General features: G+C 41.4%; 1 protein-coding gene across 2 annotated transcripts in view; it reads left to right on the top strand.

Annotated features, from left to right (window-relative positions):
- SLC25A10 (solute carrier family 25 member 10) overlaps positions 1-14,048 on the top strand; it is a 64,258-nt gene extending 50,210 nt beyond the window's left edge. For both annotated transcript variants that reach the window (XM_075347454.1, XM_075347453.1), the window contains exons 4-11: positions 3,502-3,550; positions 5,790-5,831; positions 7,419-7,462; positions 7,547-7,617; positions 10,434-10,526; positions 12,916-12,993; positions 13,082-13,138; positions 13,221-14,048. In XM_075347454.1, coding sequence (XP_075203569.1) covers positions 3,502-3,550; positions 5,790-5,831; positions 7,419-7,462; positions 7,547-7,617; positions 10,434-10,526; positions 12,916-12,993; positions 13,082-13,138; positions 13,221-13,322 — 536 coding nt within the window. In that variant the 3' untranslated portion in view covers positions 13,323-14,048. The remainder of the gene's footprint in view (positions 1-3,501; positions 3,551-5,789; positions 5,832-7,418; positions 7,463-7,546; positions 7,618-10,433; positions 10,527-12,915; positions 12,994-13,081; positions 13,139-13,220) is intronic.
- The last annotated feature ends 2,270 nt before the right edge of the window (positions 14,049-16,318 follow it).

Genomic DNA, 16,318 nt, shown 5'->3' with positions numbered 1-16,318 from the left:
TCCCTGAAATCGGTGTCTCGGCCCCTATCTGATGCTGCCTCCAGATTACATAGCTTGAATCTGCTGACCTGATTCCCTTTAAGATAAATAGCCCATTTTTTGGAGGTAAAAATAAAATAGATGGGTCAATGTAGCTTAATTGGTCAGATTTGCTTAGCAATGATAGTTTGTTCCTACCTCGAATCCTCTGTTGAATTTTACATACAAGGAATGAGCATACACCTGTTTACATGGAGGGATGTACTGATTACACCTTATAGTTTTTCTTAGCATATAAAATGCGATAAATGACAAAAAAATGCAGTGAATATTCACAATCGAACTAAGTGATTTCCAATTCAAGCGCCCTACAGATCAGCATTATGTCACTGTATTATCTTCCTGTTTCTTAAGGAATGTTTCATAGATTTTCGAGCTCTGACTTGCAGGATTAGCACTCGCCTTTTGAGCAGCAGACTTCTGGGTGTACAGCGTATAATTATATGGGTGTGTAAGATGCTCTTCGTGATCCCTTGTATTTGTAGACCCTGGCCTCAACGCCTCTACACCAGACTCCATCTGTGAGCCATTCAGTGGCAATAGTAGCCTCATGGAGCCTCGTTATTAAAAGGCTCTGATGATACAGGTTCCAAGACTCGTTCTAGGACCATATAATGGTCAGATATTATGGATCCATCTTAAAGGGCTTCTCCAATTCGTGGTCAACACCTTCTTAAATGAAACCATGTCCACTTGTATGATTTAAAATCAGCCTATACTCACCTCCTGGTCCGCTGCTGTTCTAGAGATGTTGGGGCTGTGTTTACAAGTGCACACATGACATTGTCACTTGACCACTGTAGCCTATCAACAAATGCTGATAGGCTGCAGAGCTTACACTTCCCTTGGACAGTTGTGATCAAGGGAAGTGTGATCTGAGCAATTCAGCCCGTCAGTGATTGTCATGTGAACATTGGAGCTAATATCCCGTAAACACCTGCAGACACAGCACTAACCAGGAGGTGAGTATAGGCTGCTTTTATTGGGTGTGGGAAACTGGTTTATTAAAGCATTGGTTGTTCAAATAGCGGACAACCTCTCTAAAGTTCCTGTTTGGTACATTGAGTAGTGAACCAAATGCTGCAACTTATGGGTCCATCCTTTGAGCAACTACAGAGATGAATGAATGAAGGTGCAATTCTTGTCTTGATGTATGTCTTAGAGTAGGAGTAAAGAGGGTGCTGAGTGGTAAGACCAGCTGAACGTTTTTAGTTCCTCTTCTGAAAGTGATTTCACCCAAAAAGTTCCTTTTCAAAAATTTTTTTTTTTCTCCTATAAGCGGAGTGATTAGTAAAATAAAACAAACTGTTTACTTATTCGGCCCTAGTCCAGTGCTGAATCTGTGCCACTGTTTCGGTGACTGTTGTTGACGGCAACTGTAACGATTTGGCAGTGCTGCCGCCATTCAGTAAGCTGAGCGGCTCATGCCATCTGCATCGACAAAGCCAACCATAAAATGGTTGTCCGTAATTAAAAGCCCTGTAATTTCTCTGGGGAATGGTGGTACTGGCTCTTTAAAGGGACCCACCATTTATTTACCACAGATTAAATGTTCAGTTCGGGACCCAAACTTTACCAGAAGCATATAAGTCAATGGGGACCCAAACCTTGTTGCTGTAAAATGGTGTGTAGTAAGGGGGCTGCAAAAGGAAGCAATTTCCCTGCAAACAAATGTGGATAGGCAATAATAATAAAAAAAAATTATGTGGGGTCCCCTCTATTTTTGATAACCAGTGCAGGTAAAGCAAGCAGCTATGGGCTGCAACCCTCAGCTGACTGGTTTACCTTGCCTGGTTATCAAAAATAGGGGGGAATCCCATGTCGTGTTGTTTTTATGTTTGTTTTTTTTTAATTATTTAAAAAAAACAAAAAAAAAAAAACCGATGTGGGGTCCCCCCTATTTTTGATAATCGGCCAAGGTTAAGCAGACAGCTGAGGCCCCGTATTATCAGGCAGAGAAGGCCTGTGGTTATTTGGTCCTACCCAGCCTAAATAATATCCATTAGATGTGCCATTTCTGGAGCTTTTACTGGCTCTTCCAGATTGCTTTGGTGCAGTGGCAGTCTGGGTAATACTTACACAACTCCATGCCTTATTTATGGTTTTAATTTTTATTTTCATAATTCAATAGTACAAGTGAAAATTGGAAACTTTGTAATATATCTATCAGAGAAATCTGCTTCTTTCTCCTCCTAGACTGATCTTTCACTGTCAATTAATGGATAAAATCTGTATTCAGTGAAGACAGCTCATTCCATTACTGAGATATGAGATGAGAGTTGCTGCTCGTAAAAGTGTATGGAGAGGTGCAGACTTTAAAAGGGTTATGTGAGGTTAAAAAAGAAGTAGCTGCTTTCTTCCTGATATGGTGCCATTCTTATCCATTGGCTGTGTCAGAAAAATCTGATGAGCAAAAGTGGCATACTTTCGGGAAAAGTTTTTCTAAATATAGCCGCAGTAATTGAGCTACTTACAGGACAGAAGAAAATGCCAAGACATTGGTTCCAACAGTTATGGGTCAGAATGGTAGGTCAATCAACACAATGCGAGCTGCTGATAAATGGCAGGACAATGGTGGGAAATATTACCAGCTTGGCACCGGAGCACAGCTAAAAGACTTGATTCCGGTAACTGGTATATTCGTCTTTTACCTGTCATGGCATCAGTGTTATCTTATGTCATTGTAGTTCTTTATGACATTGGCTATATCATAATTTATCATGGAACACAGATTCTTACCATGTGCTAAATGTTTGTTAATGTTGAACATCGCAGTGTCCTCTTCAGTAATATCACCGAGCTGTATTCTATTCCCAGGACGCTCCCATTTGCCATCTTCTCGTCCTGGGCTTCCTGCCTTTGGGACTTGTCAGCTTTATGTATGTTCAGTGTAACTTTTAGCAGCCGTCTTGTCTCTGGATCACAGGGTTGGACGTGCTGGTGGGATCACAGGGTTGGACGTGCTGGTGGGATCCCAGGGTTGGACGTGCTGGTGGGATCCCAGGGTTGGACGTGCTGGTGGGATCCCAGGGTTGGACGTGCTGGTGGGATCCCAGGGTTGGACGTGCTGGTGGGATCCCAGGGTTGGACGTGCTGGTGGGATCCCAGGGTTGGACGTGCTGGTGGGATCCCAGGGTTGGACGTGCTGGTGGGATCCCAGGGTTGGACGTGCTGGTGGGATCCCAGGGTTGGACGTGCTGGTGGGATCCCAGGGTTGGACGTGCTGGTGGGATCCCAGGGTTGGACGTGCTGGTGGGATCCCAGGGTTGGACGTGCTGGTGGGATCCCAGGGTTGGACGTGCTGGTGGGATCCCAGGGTTGGACGTGCTGGTGGGATCCCAGGGTTGGACGTGCTGGTGGGATCCCAGGGTTGGACGTGCTGGTGGGATCGCAGGGTTGGACTTGCTGGTGGGAATGGTATTTGCTTCCTTTTTCACATTTTGTTTCCCCTCTTATGTTTAGGCTTCACTGGAGGATTTGTCGGGACCCCAGCAGATATGGTAAATGTCAGGTGAGTGCCCTCCGAATTAGTAATCCGTTGGCAGAGAGTCCTACATGTATGTACATATGATTGCAGTGAAAATTATTCAATCCGCCACTGCAAATTTTATTAGTAAAATGTACAAACTTTCTGCTGTTTGCAATTAATGAATGAAACAATAACCGTTTAAATGCCCCTTCTCAAGGACTATAAGTGGTTTCTCCAAATTCAGCACAAAATGTCACTTTACTGACTACTGCAGCCTCAGAATTATTCCCCCCTTCATGGCAAGCATGTTTAGCACTTAGTAGAGCTGCCTTTGGCTGTTACGACCTGTTGTAAATATGATACATAGCCAGACACCAGCTTCTGGCAGCCACCCTGAGGAAGCTTGGCCTATTCCTTATGTGCAATAGTCTCACGTTCACTAATATTCTTGGGCTCTCAAGGGAGAGGCCCAAAAAGTTAAAGGGGTTATGTGGGACTATTATTTTTTTCTCACGGGGTTAAGTACTTACAGGCAGGTAGGAATTCAAGGGACCCCAGAGCATTTTAATTTGGGGGCACACATGGTTTCATATGCCCAAAATAATTCCAGTCTTTTATGTATTCAGCTCTGTGCCCCTAACTTTATACCCCCCATTCCACCCCTTTTAGTGGTACTTAACATTTTGAGGTATAAAATCTTTTTTTCATTTGAGCTTGAAGGGATTTTTTAATCCAATTGGTCATTTGGTCCAATTACTGCAAAGATTTTTCCAAAAAGGCCCAGGCTGATCCTGGCAGTTGCGTGAAGACCAGAAGAAATAGCATTTTGCCCTTCCCTCCCCCTATATTATTCTTAATTCTGTTGCAGTGTTTATTAAGCCGGGCATAGTCAATCAGCTAATAATAACAATAATAATATTGCAATTTTTGTAGTGATTATTGATTTTTATAACCCCTTAATTAACATTGCATTCTATGTTATCCAAAGTCAGCATATTGTTTTTATTTTAGATACCAAAAGTTATATTGGTTATTAAAATTAGTAATGGGCATTGTGCTACCATGAATCAAATGCTGAAAAGAACACCCTGCCTACGGTGAAGCATGGCGGGGGCTTGGTTATCCTCTGAGGCTGCTGGGGTCCCTCTGGCACTGTGGAAACCTGCAGCATTTGGAGGGAAAGATGGATTAAATCTAATATCAGGACTTCCTAGAAGACATCATGACTTCTGTGAGGAAGTTGAAACATGTTGGAGATTGAAATCTGCAGGGACAAAAAATAGCAATGTGTGCATGAGACTTCTGGGGTTTGTCACCTTGCTGGTACTATATCATTCACCTTTTGTGACAAAACTGAGCAAAAAAAATGCAATGTGTGCACAGATCATCAGGTGGGATTTGGAGAAGGCGGTTGTAACACACAAAACTAAGAATATTAGTGAACTGTATATAAATTGTGTTGATCTATTTAAATTGTACTTGTTAGAAAAGTTTAATGCAAACAGAAGAATGGTACGATCCTTCATCGTGGATGGACCAGCTAAGTCTTTACTCCTGTGTCTGGAATCCTCAGCCGGACATTATCAGCGCTTCATGGCGCGAGTTGTGCTTCAACAGCATGATATTGCAGGGCGCAGTGAATACCAGCGGCAACCAGGATGCCAGCCACAGTAGTGAAGACACAGCCACAGAGGGCCAGCCTGTATACTGGACCAGGGCAATGCAAATGTATTTTCTCAACTCCAGTTATCTGTACTAGATTATTCAAGATAGGTAATTTAAAGGAATCTGTCACCAGGTTTTTGATAACCCATTTGAGAGCAGTGTAATATAGGAAAAGAGACCCTGATTCCAAGGATGTGTCACTTAGTCTCCTGGGGGAAGCAGTTGTGACACAGAGTTTTTAGATGTAGCAGAGCTCCGAAAACTAACCCTGCCCACACCACAGGCAGCTTTCTGTGTACTTTGTAGTGATAGTGAGCTGCTGATCAGTGTTGGAGGCGGGGTTGGACCAGGTCTCACATGCCATGTAGTCCAGGCAGAGATAATCTCCTGCTGTTATGACACTCATTGTATTGAAACTACTAATAAGTGACACATTCTTGAAATCTGTATCAAAGCCCTTACCTCATGCTGTCCTCAGATTACATAACAAAAACCTGCTGATAGATTCCCTCTAATCCTGATTGTGGTATATGCTGTACTGGAGGATAGTGTACTAAACTATAAGGAATGCTTTTCAGTTCATTTTTTTTCATATATTTGTTTTTTTTCCCCTCAGGATGCAGAATGATGTGAAACTGCCTGCACACCTGAGACGCAAGTAAGAAGCAATTCAAGAATTGTTGAGTAGATATAGATGCGTAAATCATGGCTGCCTTTTTCAGCCTACCCGCTGGTATCTTTTATTCCATTGGTTTAAATCTAGAATAATGATGGGTGTGGGAAAAATGGAAGATCTGCCTTTTCCATCTCTCCATCCTAATATCCCACTGACTTTAAAATCTAGTAATAGAAGAGACGATCAATCTCTTTTGAGTTACACAGGAAATTTGTGCATGTGTAATCCTGTCTGTCTATAGACTGTAATGGCAACTCCAAAAGAAAAGAAACGATCAAATGCCAAGTTGATGCATAGAATATAAAGTTTGACAAAGCATTACATTTTAAATGACAAGGACTGGGTAAATGTGCATACACCTTACCGAAACGCGCGTCGGTGCTGTGCTTCTGGACTCACTTTGCTTACACCGCTACTCCTTGATGTCTCTTCTCCATTGTAAGTTAGTTTTTTATATCTTATGTGCTGCTATGTAGTCTTCAATTTATGATTATCGAACTTTGCTTTGCTTTATTTATTATCTGACTCTTGCAGCGTCATGGCTATCTCAATGGGACACTAGTGACCCCTAATGGCGGTTTTTGAATAAAACATCCTGAATTTTTTCTAATTACATATCAATATCTACTTTTGGTATATGGGTCCTGGTCTTTTCTTTTCATTTACAAACTGCTATATGTATGCACATTCCTCCGGTCCTTATCATTTACAATTTAATGCTTGGTCAATAAACTTTATATTCTATGCATCAATTGGGTATTTGATCATGCCTTTTCTTTTGAAGTTGTACTGCCTTTTCAGTGATTAGTCCATTATATAGGTCCACCCCCTATAAGCTACATGTGATATATAATTCTTTTTGGTCAGTAAATATGTTCTGACATTGATCATACATCAAATATGCATGGGTTTTTACTGCTTTTGTAACTTATATGGAGTATAATGGGTACATGTTCATTTTGGAAAGAAAGGGCTAGAACAGGCGCATGAATTTGGGGTCTTGATGTCCGAGCATGCATTGGAGACTATTGTTTTCAAAATTAAATCAGTGGGATCCTTTTGGACGAGTGCTTGTGAAGCGTTGGACATTGTTCAGGGTTTAACCTCCTCTTTTATACATTAGGGTCTGTTCACACTGCAGATTTGCATTGTGGAATTTACAGAGCAGATCTGTTGTCATTTCCACTACAATACTGGATGGGGTTTTAAAAAAAAAAAAAAACATGGCAGAAAAAAATCCACACACAAATGAGAGCCTGTTAAGGATTTTCTAATCTGCCTGCCACAAAATTCACCCATGCTTTATAATATTGTAGTATGAAATCTGCAGCCAAATGTGCACAAAATGTGTACTGCGGAATATGTTTGTGCTATAGAAATAAAACTTATTATTATTATAAGGAACACTTTAGGTTTTAGATTTGTTGTGGATTTATGACCAAATTCACAAACCTTTCTGCACCATGTGAACTTGGCCTTAGAACAGCAACATATGCAGCCAAAATAGTGAGATTTGTCTGTGCTGTTGATGACTGATCATCACCCGCCTATTTCTTCATGTTTCTTCAGTTACGCCCATGCACTGGACGGCATGTACCGAGTCATCCAAGAAGGTAAGTCCGCTATATCTCTGATGGACCCAGAATACTCCCTGCACTGTGAATGTCTTGGATAACTCCTCGTTATTGTTTATTTAGAGGGGTTCAGGAAGCTTTTCGCGGGGGCCACCATGGCGTCCAGTAGAGGAGCTCTAGTAACAGTCGGACAGGTGAGGACAATTATTTTTTATGCTTTTTACAAATTATGTAGAACAGCTCTCCTAAAGAACTGAAACTGCGCCTCTTGCAGGGAACCTGACAGTAGATACTTGCTGCTCGATCCACGAGACGCATGTATCACCCGATATACCTAGCTGAAGTCATGTAGCTATTTCACTCTAAAACGCGATGTGGTGTTTAAAAAAATAAATAAATAAATAAACATACTTTAAAAGCCGTGAGGTAGCGAGCTGCACAGGAGACTAGTCAGACTGGTGGCTCTTTGGTAGTTCCTTCCCTGCCCACTTTCCTGGAGTATAACTATATCAGAAAACTGACAAGCACCTTCAATAAGTGTGAACAGGCGCCAAACGAAAAAAAAACAACATAACTACAAAAGCATATCCAGTGGCATTCGATAATATAAGGATACTTTGCAGTGCATTACTGCTGTAAGCATACTAGCAAAGGAATGAATGCATAGCTAATGTGAATATGAGTCAAAAGACATACGCATTGTGTTACTGCTTTAAAAATATTTGTAAAGACAGATTCTTAGCTTATGTATTGGCCAATCCATGTGAGCCCAATAACCTCGACAAGGTGTACTGCATTTGTTCTGACCTGCCACTCCGCCCCATAGCCAGGGTGTGTCCACAATCTTATTTAGCCAGGAACCTATATGCCTAAACACGCAGATCTTTAATCACACAGAGGCATTTTAGGTTCGGTTTCCGATATATAAATCAATTCACCTTGTCGAGGTTATCGGGCTCACATAGATTGGCCAATACATAAGCTAAGAATCTCTTTACAAATATTTCTAAAGCAGTACTGCAATGCCTATATCCTTTGGCTCATATTCACATTAGCTATGTATTTATTCCCTTTTATGTAGTATTCTTACTTTGTTCTGGCATTAGTGCTGTATCTTTATATTATTGAGTGCCACTGAATAGGCTTTTGTAGCACTTTCCTGGAGTAACAGGTGTCTTCCTATACATGTACACAGGCAGAGACGTGTCAGTCATTGGCAGCGAGTGGGTAGAAACCACAAAAACATCACCTTAAACGGTTTATTCTCAACTTTGGAATTTATATAAATAAATCACCAGGGTATGTGAACTTTTGATCAGGGTCATTTTGATGTTTTTGGTTGTCATTATGATTTTAAAAGCAGAAAACACAGTAGTTAGACAATAAACGGCTTCACCCTACCACTAACCATGAGTGGAAAAAAAATGATTTTGTGTCATCATTCATATTCTCTGAAAAAAGGCCAAGAAAGCAAAAAATCTGCTGGGGTATGTAAACTTTTGCGCACAACTGTACGCTCCCCTCAGTGGATGAAATGGGGCGTGTAATGACTGCTGCTGCAGATCCACAGGCTCAAAAGCGAATGAAGAGGAAAGGACGACCGTTAAAGTTTGTTCTGCTTTGCCGGTCAAAGATGATGTTGTGGTTTATTTCATCGTGTTTTGAAGCTGCCTTTCTTCATCAGGAGTTTTTTTTTCCTGATGAAGAAGCAAGGCAGCTTTGAAACATGTTGAACTAAACCATGTTTTTTTTTTTTTAGAATAACTCACATCATCATTTTTGACTCTTAGCACAAAACAACCACTAACCCTCCTTCTTTCCTGGATATCTCTGCGGGTAGACCTCCAGCGATAGAGAAGTTGTCTGCTATCCCCTATAACTTACATACCGCTATTCAATACCATAGGTAGATATTAATGCCAAAACCAATGTATAGGCTACCTTATTAAAATTATAAATTTTATTAAACATATATGCCACAATATAAATTACATACACCACACAAAATAAAAACACAGTTTTTTAGGAAGAAAAAGGAGAGGGAACGTAATAGATGCTATCCCTATCCTTTCCCTTCCTGACATACGGAGGTCGGCGTCCTGCAGATAATGACGCCACCGTTCAACGACGACTATTTCCTAATGGTTCCCTCCCTTATTCTAGACACCAGTGCTCCTTCACAATAGTTAGAAGGTTCATGTTTCACCAATAGAGCCCAAAGATATAGTGCACAGTCTAGAGAAGGTAAGTATGTAATACAACCGTCTCATATATTTTGAGAGATAGGAACCTACTTTTTATGTCAAATACATGTCAGTCCAAATGTCTGTGTAAGATAATGAAGGATTTAGTAAGGAAAAATCCACAGTTTGTTTCAAGAATCGCCCAAATAGTCGTCGTTGAACAGGGGCTTCATCATCTGCAGGACGCCGACCTAGTATGTCAGGAAGGGAAAGGGTAGGGATTGTATCTATTACGTTCCCTCTCCTTTCTACCTAAAATACTGTGATTTTATATTGCGTGGTGTATGTAAGTTATGTTGTGGCATATATGTTTAATAAAATGTTATAATTTTAATAAGGTAGTCTATAGATTGGTTTTGGTATCCCCTATAACTTCCAAACTTGAGAAGTACAGTTTAATGTTTGGAATGCACAATTCTAAAAATGTTTTTTCAATATTGTAACCTACCCCTGTTCTGTGCGAAACCAATGGATGCTTAATAAGTGCAGTGTTCAGGGATTTTCTGCCATTGCTGATGATTTCAGTTCCCCATCTCAAAACACTATTGGGCTGTTAGTATGATAGCTCGATTTTTCTCATATCAGTGCAGAACAATTATGTCTATAGTCTATTGATCAATATGGGGGGGGCTTGAAAGGGTTAAATTCCCCTACCGCTTTCTGTCTCTCTCCAAAAAAAAGATTGTCCCTTTCAGTAAGTTCCTCCAAACATCTGATTCCGTCTATGTATGTTTCCTTGAGGATACTTGCTTTCTCCTCCCTTACAGCTGGCGTGCTATGATCAGGCGAAGCAGCTGGTCCTCAACACTGGATTCCTGTCTGACAACATTTTAACTCACTTTTTGGCCAGTTCTATTGCAGTAAGTTTTTCTTTCTTCCACTCTAATGTACATTGATCTTTATTGTCTATATGTAATAGGTAGGTAAGAATTATTTCTTTATTTTATGGCATTCTCTAATCTTGGGCCACTTTTTTAAAATCATGAAAGACCATAGGTGTATACAACTCAGCTTACTTCTCTTTATGTGATCACCTTTGTGTGCCTGGAAGGCTCCTTGCTCATACGCCAAACCTAGCCATAAGCTGATGGAGGCCAAAAGAGTGGGAAATAAAAAAGTGATAGTAAAGTCCTTATCCCATAACTTTTACCACCACAATATCCTCTATGGATAACCTTCGATGCAAATAAAAGGGACCCCATTATTCCATTGAGAATAGTCATCTAAATTATTCTAAGGCCAATGCATGTGGTCACTGGGTCCAATCGGCTCCCAACGCCTATGGGTTATCATGGCAGTCTGTGGCCTGCTGTCATCTTTGTCCTCCAATGAAGCTCAAGTGCAGGATGAGCTCCATAGGAGAACCGTGATCGCAAAAATATACTGTAATACTTCTGTGGTGGCAGTATACAGTATAAGGGAGCAAATGACCGAAGTTTAAAAAATAAATAAATAAATAAATAAAATGTACATAATAAAAAAAGTTTAATAAACATATACCGTATTTTTCACTTTATAAGACGCATCTGATTATAAGACGCACCCCCAAATTTGGTGAAGGAAAAGAGAATTTTTTTTTAATGTTAAATGGGGTCCGTCTTATAATGCCAGTGTCCATCTAACAAATCATATAGGGTATATGTCCCTCATAGCCCCCCATCCTAAAATTAGCCCCCTTAATCTGGATATGGCCCCCTTATATTGAATATAGCCCCCTTGTGCTGGCACACGTCCCCCTTGTGCTGGCACACGTCCCCCTTGTGCTGGCACACGTCCCCCTTGTGCTGGCACACGTCCCCTATTGCTGGCACACGTCCCCGATTGCTGGCACACGTCCCCCTGTGCTGCCCATGGCCCCCTGTGGATGGCACATGTCCCCCTGGGCTGCCCATGGCCCCCTATGGATGGCACACATCCCCCTGTGCTTGATATGGCCCCCTATGGATTGCACACATCCCCCTGTGTTTGATATGGCCCCCTATGGATGGCACACATCCCCCTGTGTTTGATATGGCCCCCTATGGATGGCACACCTCCCCCTGTGTTTGATATGGACCCCTATGGATGGAACACCTTCCCCTGTGTTAGATATGGCCCCCATGCTGCTGCCCATAGTAAAATAAAACACTCTTTCCTTACCTTCTCCAGTGCTGCCCTCCCTCGTGACTACCTCCGTGCTGCTGAGCTCCTGCACTTCCTGGTTCTCGGTGGCGGTCATGTGATCGGCACAGCAGAGTGATATCATCTTTGCGTGCTTGATCACAGCGGCAGCAGAGAGACCGGGAGATCAGCGCTGGAGGAGGTAAATAGAGTTTTTTATTTTACTATGGGCAGCAGCATGGGGGCCATATCTAACACGGCGGGGACATGTGCCATCAAAGGGGGGACGCAGGCATATATAATATGCGCCACTGCCCCAGCCCATCACCGCGGTGTGGTTTCAGCACCACGGTGATGGACAGCGGCAGTGCATATTATATGAGCGGGAGCAGGAGATCTAACGCTCCCTCCTGCAGCTTTCACCAGCCCCAGCAGCACTCCACACCTCTCCCTGGACTCTGTGTGTATGTATATGTGTGTGTGTGTATATATATATATATATATATATATAGATAGATAGAGTAGATAGATAGATAGATAGATAGATAGATAGATAGATAGATGTGTGTGTGTATGTATATGTGTGTGTATATAATATATATAGATATATATATATATATAATGTATGTATATGTGTGTATGTGTAATATATATATATATATATATGTATGTATGTATGTATGTATGTATGTATGTGTATGTTGTATATATATATAAAATGTATGCATATAATATAGAATATTATACCCCCCTCCCCCATATATTTGGATTATAAGATGCACCCCCTACTTCCCCCAAAAGTTGGGGGAGCAAAAGTGTGGTCTTGATAAAGCGAAAAATACGGTAATTTGAATTTTTTTTCTTATGTTTCAATAAATTGTATAGTAGGATAAATGATGACATTTGAAGCTACATATTGTCACTTAAAAAAGACGCCCTCGTGGATGGCTATGTCAACGAGACACTAAAAGTGTTGTGGCCCTTGGAAGAAGAGGAAGAAAATAACAGCGCAATAATGAGAAATTCACTGGATCTTTAAAGGGGTTAAATAACTATGGAAATGTAGATGTAGAAACCCAATGACATTCATTCAGTTACAAGACTAGAAACTGTCCAGAAGGAAGCTGATCCGCCTTTTGTCCCTTGTAGGGTGGATGTGCGACATTCCTATGTCAGCCCCTGGACGTCCTGAAAACACGACTAATGAATTCCAAGGGGGAGTACAGGGTAAGACCTGTGTCTTTGTACAGGCAATTGGCGTATACCTTGTGTCGCTTACTTTTAACCATTTCTCTTTACTTTCTTCATCTTTTAGGGGGTTGTACACTGCGCAATGGAGACTGCAAAGCTGGGACCACTGGCCTTTTATAAGGTGATAAAAAGTCTGGGGAGAATTGATTGTGAGATGTGATATCGTGTTCACTGTTTTCTAACTAGCTCAATTTTGGTCTCAGGGTCTTGTTCCAGCCGGCATCAGACTTGTCCCTCACACAGTTTTGACGTTCGTGTTCTTGGAGCAGCTGCGGAAATATTTTGGAGTCCGTGTTCCTGCATAATATTGGTTGTGGGGTCGTGACTGATCCTACGTGCGTACCATCCTGCAGCCACTACTGAGCAGGACATGTGGACCAACAATGTCCCCCTGTATCATTGTTTCTATGTGGACAGATGGGATCTGTGTCCGTGAAGACGATCCCTAAGAAATAGGACAGATGGGTTTATAACAGGACTGTTCGTGTGAAGAAGACTTCTCCAACCAACTAGAGCTTAGATTAACAATGTGATAATACCTGTAGATCTGCTGATTATCATGGAGAACATGATTCCTTCCAAGATACCACTACTAAAACTTTCCAGTAACCTTTCTATGTGACCACAAGGTTGACATGAGCCATAGACAAACCAGTCATGGTTACTAGACTTTTAGTTTGGTGCCGTAGACACACAAAGCCGCCAGCAGTCAATAATCAGTTAACTTGTATCTGTCCAGGAGACTTGAAACAATGGGAGCAAATATGGAATATGCTTCCCTGGATCAATTCCGTAATTTGTGATGTATTTTATATTGTCCTGACCTGCTGAATCGGATTTACTGGATACATACGTTGGCTGTGTAATTGTCTCCTCCGTAATTTTGTGTTTTATAAGTGGAATAATGAATGTTTTAATTCGAAGCACTTGTGATTTGGTAAAGATGGTTAATATTGCCAAAGTTGGAAAAAATAGTGTTATTCAATCCGTATCTGTATTTTACCTTTAAAATAATAAAATGACTGATCTTACTACCGAACATATGTGAAATGCAAAATTATGGATCAATGGGGTGTCCAGGAGGAGGTGTGGTGTGTTCGTGTATGATTATTATATATATTATATATATATATATATATATATATATATATATATATATATATATGTATGTATGTATGTATGTATGTATGTATGTATATGTATGTGTGTGTGTCTATATATATATATATATATATATATATATATATATATTATATTATATTATATTATATTATATTATATTATATTTACACAGTGTGTTCACCAATATCCTGTTCACCGCCATTAACTTGAGAACGGCGGCAGCTATAGGCAAAGAAGTGGTGTCTAGGTATAGTAAAGTAGCCATAAGCTATGCAATGAAACCATCTATAGCACCACCTGGTGGTGAACAATGGAGTTAGCATTTTTATCTCGAAAACGGAACGAGATAGAGGAAAAAAAATGAATTACAAAGTTGTAGGGCATCATCAATGCAATATGAATCGACACCTTGCATACAGAAATGCTATGATTAGAACGTGTAAAACTCACAAGGCTGCGGACGTGAAGCGATATCTCATGATGGACCTTCCTACAAGTCATTGGTCACCTGACCTGACCCCATTGGACTTCTTTCTGTGAGGTCACATCAAACAGCAGGTGTATGCGGCCCCCTCCACAACATTGCAGGACCTATGACGATGTATCACAGATGCTTGTGCAAACGTGGTCACTTTGAGCATCAAAGTTAAATGAGCGCCATATGCATGACCAGCATTCAATGTTGTGGGGGTCATGGGTTTCATATCATAGCATTTCTTTATGCAAGGTGTCGATTCATATTGAATTGGTGAGGCCCTACAAGTTTTTAATTCACTTTTTTTCCTCTATCTCGTTCCGTTTTCGAGATAAAAATGCTAACTCCGTTGTTTTCCACCAGGTGGCACTATAGGTGGTTTCATTGCGTAGCGCATGGCTACTTTACTATACATAGACACCACTTCTATGCCTATAGCTGCCGCCATTCTCAAGTTAATGGAGGTGGACACACTGTATTAAAAAAACATTTTTTACTAGTATAAAGCTTTGGTTAACTGATAAATATTCAGTTCTATACACATAGCCGGTTTTAGGGAAAGTGGGGGCCTCTGCAGGAATTAAACCAGGGCCCAAGTGCATTATCACTGAGAAACATTTCGGGTGCATTGACATGATTTCAGACTGTTAAAGGAGCACAGATTAACTATGTTCAAGTTGTTTAGGGTTAGTTTAGCTGCCTCTCTTCACAGCTTGACGAAGAATAATGGGGACAGAGCAATCGCTAATATGCTTGTTCAGTCTCCATACAGTATTATGCTATGGGCAGCACATATTCTGTTTACACCAGGAGATGGTGATGTGCTGCAAAGAGCAAAGTTTTTTGTTCTGGCGTAAATTACACAACCACCCAATGAATGAGCGTTTTCATTGAGTTTATACCTACAAACTCTCACCTATGCTGTTGGTATTTTTAAATGTGGATACTACACAGACTCATACACCCCATGCAACACACAATTTGGTACACATGCTGTACTTTGCATACTGCATGTTACGCACACACTCCACGCTAAGCACACTCCATGTCACATCTCATGCTACATACACTAGCACATACAATATTACACACACTCCATCATACACCCATCCCATTTCACACACAAACACTCATGAGATACACGGACACAGACAGACAGACAGACAGACAGACAGACAGCCACACAGCCAGCCACACAGCCAGCCACACAGACAGCCACACAGACAGCCACACAGACAGCCACACAGACAGCCACACAGACAGCCACACAGCCAGCCACACAGCCAGCCACACAGCCAGCCACACAGCCAGCCACACAGCCAGCCACACAGCCAGCCACACAGACAGACACACAGACAGACACACAGACAGACACACAGACAGACACACAGACAGACACACAGACAGACACACAGACAGACACACAGACAGACACACAGACAGACACACAGACAGACACACAGACAGACACACAGACAGACACACAGACAGACACACAGACAGACACACAGACAGACACACAGACAGACACACAGACAGACACACAGACAGACACACAGACAGACACACAGACAGACACACAGACAGACACACAGACAGACACACAGACAGACACACAGACAGACACACAGACACACAGACACACAGACAGACAGACAGACAGACAGACAGACAGACAGACAGACAGACAGACAGACAGACACA

This window comes from Anomaloglossus baeobatrachus, chromosome 5 (genome assembly GCF_048569485.1).
Source record: "Anomaloglossus baeobatrachus isolate aAnoBae1 chromosome 5, aAnoBae1.hap1, whole genome shotgun sequence".
Classification (NCBI taxonomy): domain Eukaryota; kingdom Metazoa; phylum Chordata; class Amphibia; order Anura; family Aromobatidae; genus Anomaloglossus; species Anomaloglossus baeobatrachus.
This window is presented reverse-complemented; position numbering and strand designations above follow the sequence as displayed.